Below are 1,406 nucleotides of genomic sequence, written 5' to 3'. Positions count from 1 at the left end.
CCGCAGAGGACGGGTCCAGTTCCGAAGAGGGCGATGACGATGAAGAGGACGAGGACGAGGCCCGGGACGTAGTCAGCGCCGTCCACGAGACGTCGTCCGGCGGCTCGGACGAGGACCAACCCGTCGAGGCCGAGCCCGACAAGGAGGACCGCGAGTGCGAGGGGCGGGCGGCTGAGCTCGGGGTAGGGGATCACGACCTCCAGCCCCAGGCGTCAGATGATGTGGCGCCCGACGAGGAGGTTTGTGAGGAGGTTGCCGAGGCCGAGGATGGCGGCGAGCAGCGAGACCACAAGAAGGACGACGACGACGACGACGCGGTGTTTGCGACCTTCGTGACAGCCTGCTCCCTAGACCAGGACGACGACGAGAGCGTGGCGGCATCTGGCGGGTAAGCACGTAGAACTCCCCCCCCCCCCAAAAAAAACAACAACAACAACAACAACAGCAGGGTCGATTCCGTGTATTTTGTTGTTGCTGTTGTTGTGGCCGTCGTCGTCCGCCCTATACACGAGCTCGCGCCCTTTTGCAGTGGCGAGACCAGCACTTGGTCTCCCTTTGTGGCGGTGTGCGAGGGCAGCGACGTGAGCTCGGACATCACCTCCCAGGACGAGGACGTGTCCGAGCACCACGGCCCGGCGGCGGACAGCCTGGCAGCGGCGGCGAGCCCCGTCTGCAGCGTGGTGGACAGCGCGTCGGACAGCTGCCCGGACAGCCCGCAGCACGACCCCACCGTCACGCACATCACCCTGTTCAGCGTGCCTGACGACCTGCCCCCCGGCGACTCGGCGCCACCCTGCGCCGCCCCGCGTCCGGGCCGCCCCAAGAGCGCCTCTCGTCGGCGGCAGCCCGCCGCCGCGCCGACCTCGCCGTCGGCCTCTTCTACGGAGTGCGAGAGCAACGCGCCGGGGAGCTCCTCGGAGGACGAGACCGCGAACGAGGCTTCCCGCGGCGTCTCCGTCGTGCCAGAAGCCGCGCCCACGCCCGCCCCTCCCGCAGCCCCGACCCCGGCGCCGAGGAGGGCGGCCACTACTTTGCCCAGGGTGGTGGCGGCCCGCCCAGGTAAGTCGATCAGCGCACGGGGTTGCCGTCGCAAACAGGTCCGAGACCTTTCTCAGCACCTCGATGACCCCCGCCAGATCTCCGGCCCGCAACCGCGCCCGCCGCGACGCCCGGGCCGCACCTGCCCGCCTACAAGGGCCTCCGCTCCGAGTACGGGCTGACCGCCGAGCAGCTGCTGGAGCGGCGGCAGGCCCGCGAGGCGGCGCGGCGGAGGCGCGCCGAGCAGCGCGCGCAGCGCCGGCGCCTCGAGGACGAGCGTCGCGCCGAGAACGAGCGCCGCTTCACCGAGTGGCTCGCGTCCAAGCAGCTGCAGGCGCGCGCGGCGGGGGCGGCGGCGGGCGCCGCGG

At 71.3% G+C, this 1,406-nt stretch overlaps 1 protein-coding gene across 1 annotated transcript in view; it reads left to right on the top strand.

Annotated features, from left to right (window-relative positions):
- The window catches only part of LOC127752324 (histone-lysine N-methyltransferase SETD1B-like), a 12,330-nt gene that overhangs the window by 5,451 nt on the left and 5,473 nt on the right, over nucleotides 1–1,406 (top strand). The window contains exons 2-3 of the mRNA XM_052277283.1: nucleotides 7–388; nucleotides 530–1,059. Of these exons, the coding sequence (XP_052133243.1) occupies nucleotides 7–388; nucleotides 530–1,059 (912 nt within the window). The remainder of the gene's footprint in view (nucleotides 1–6; nucleotides 389–529; nucleotides 1,060–1,406) is intronic.

This window comes from Frankliniella occidentalis, unplaced genomic scaffold, assembly GCF_000697945.3.
Source record: "Frankliniella occidentalis isolate FOCC.00 unplaced genomic scaffold, Focc_3.1 Scaffold9, whole genome shotgun sequence".
Lineage (NCBI taxonomy): Eukaryota > Metazoa > Arthropoda > Insecta > Thysanoptera > Thripidae > Frankliniella > Frankliniella occidentalis.
This window is presented reverse-complemented; position numbering and strand designations above follow the sequence as displayed.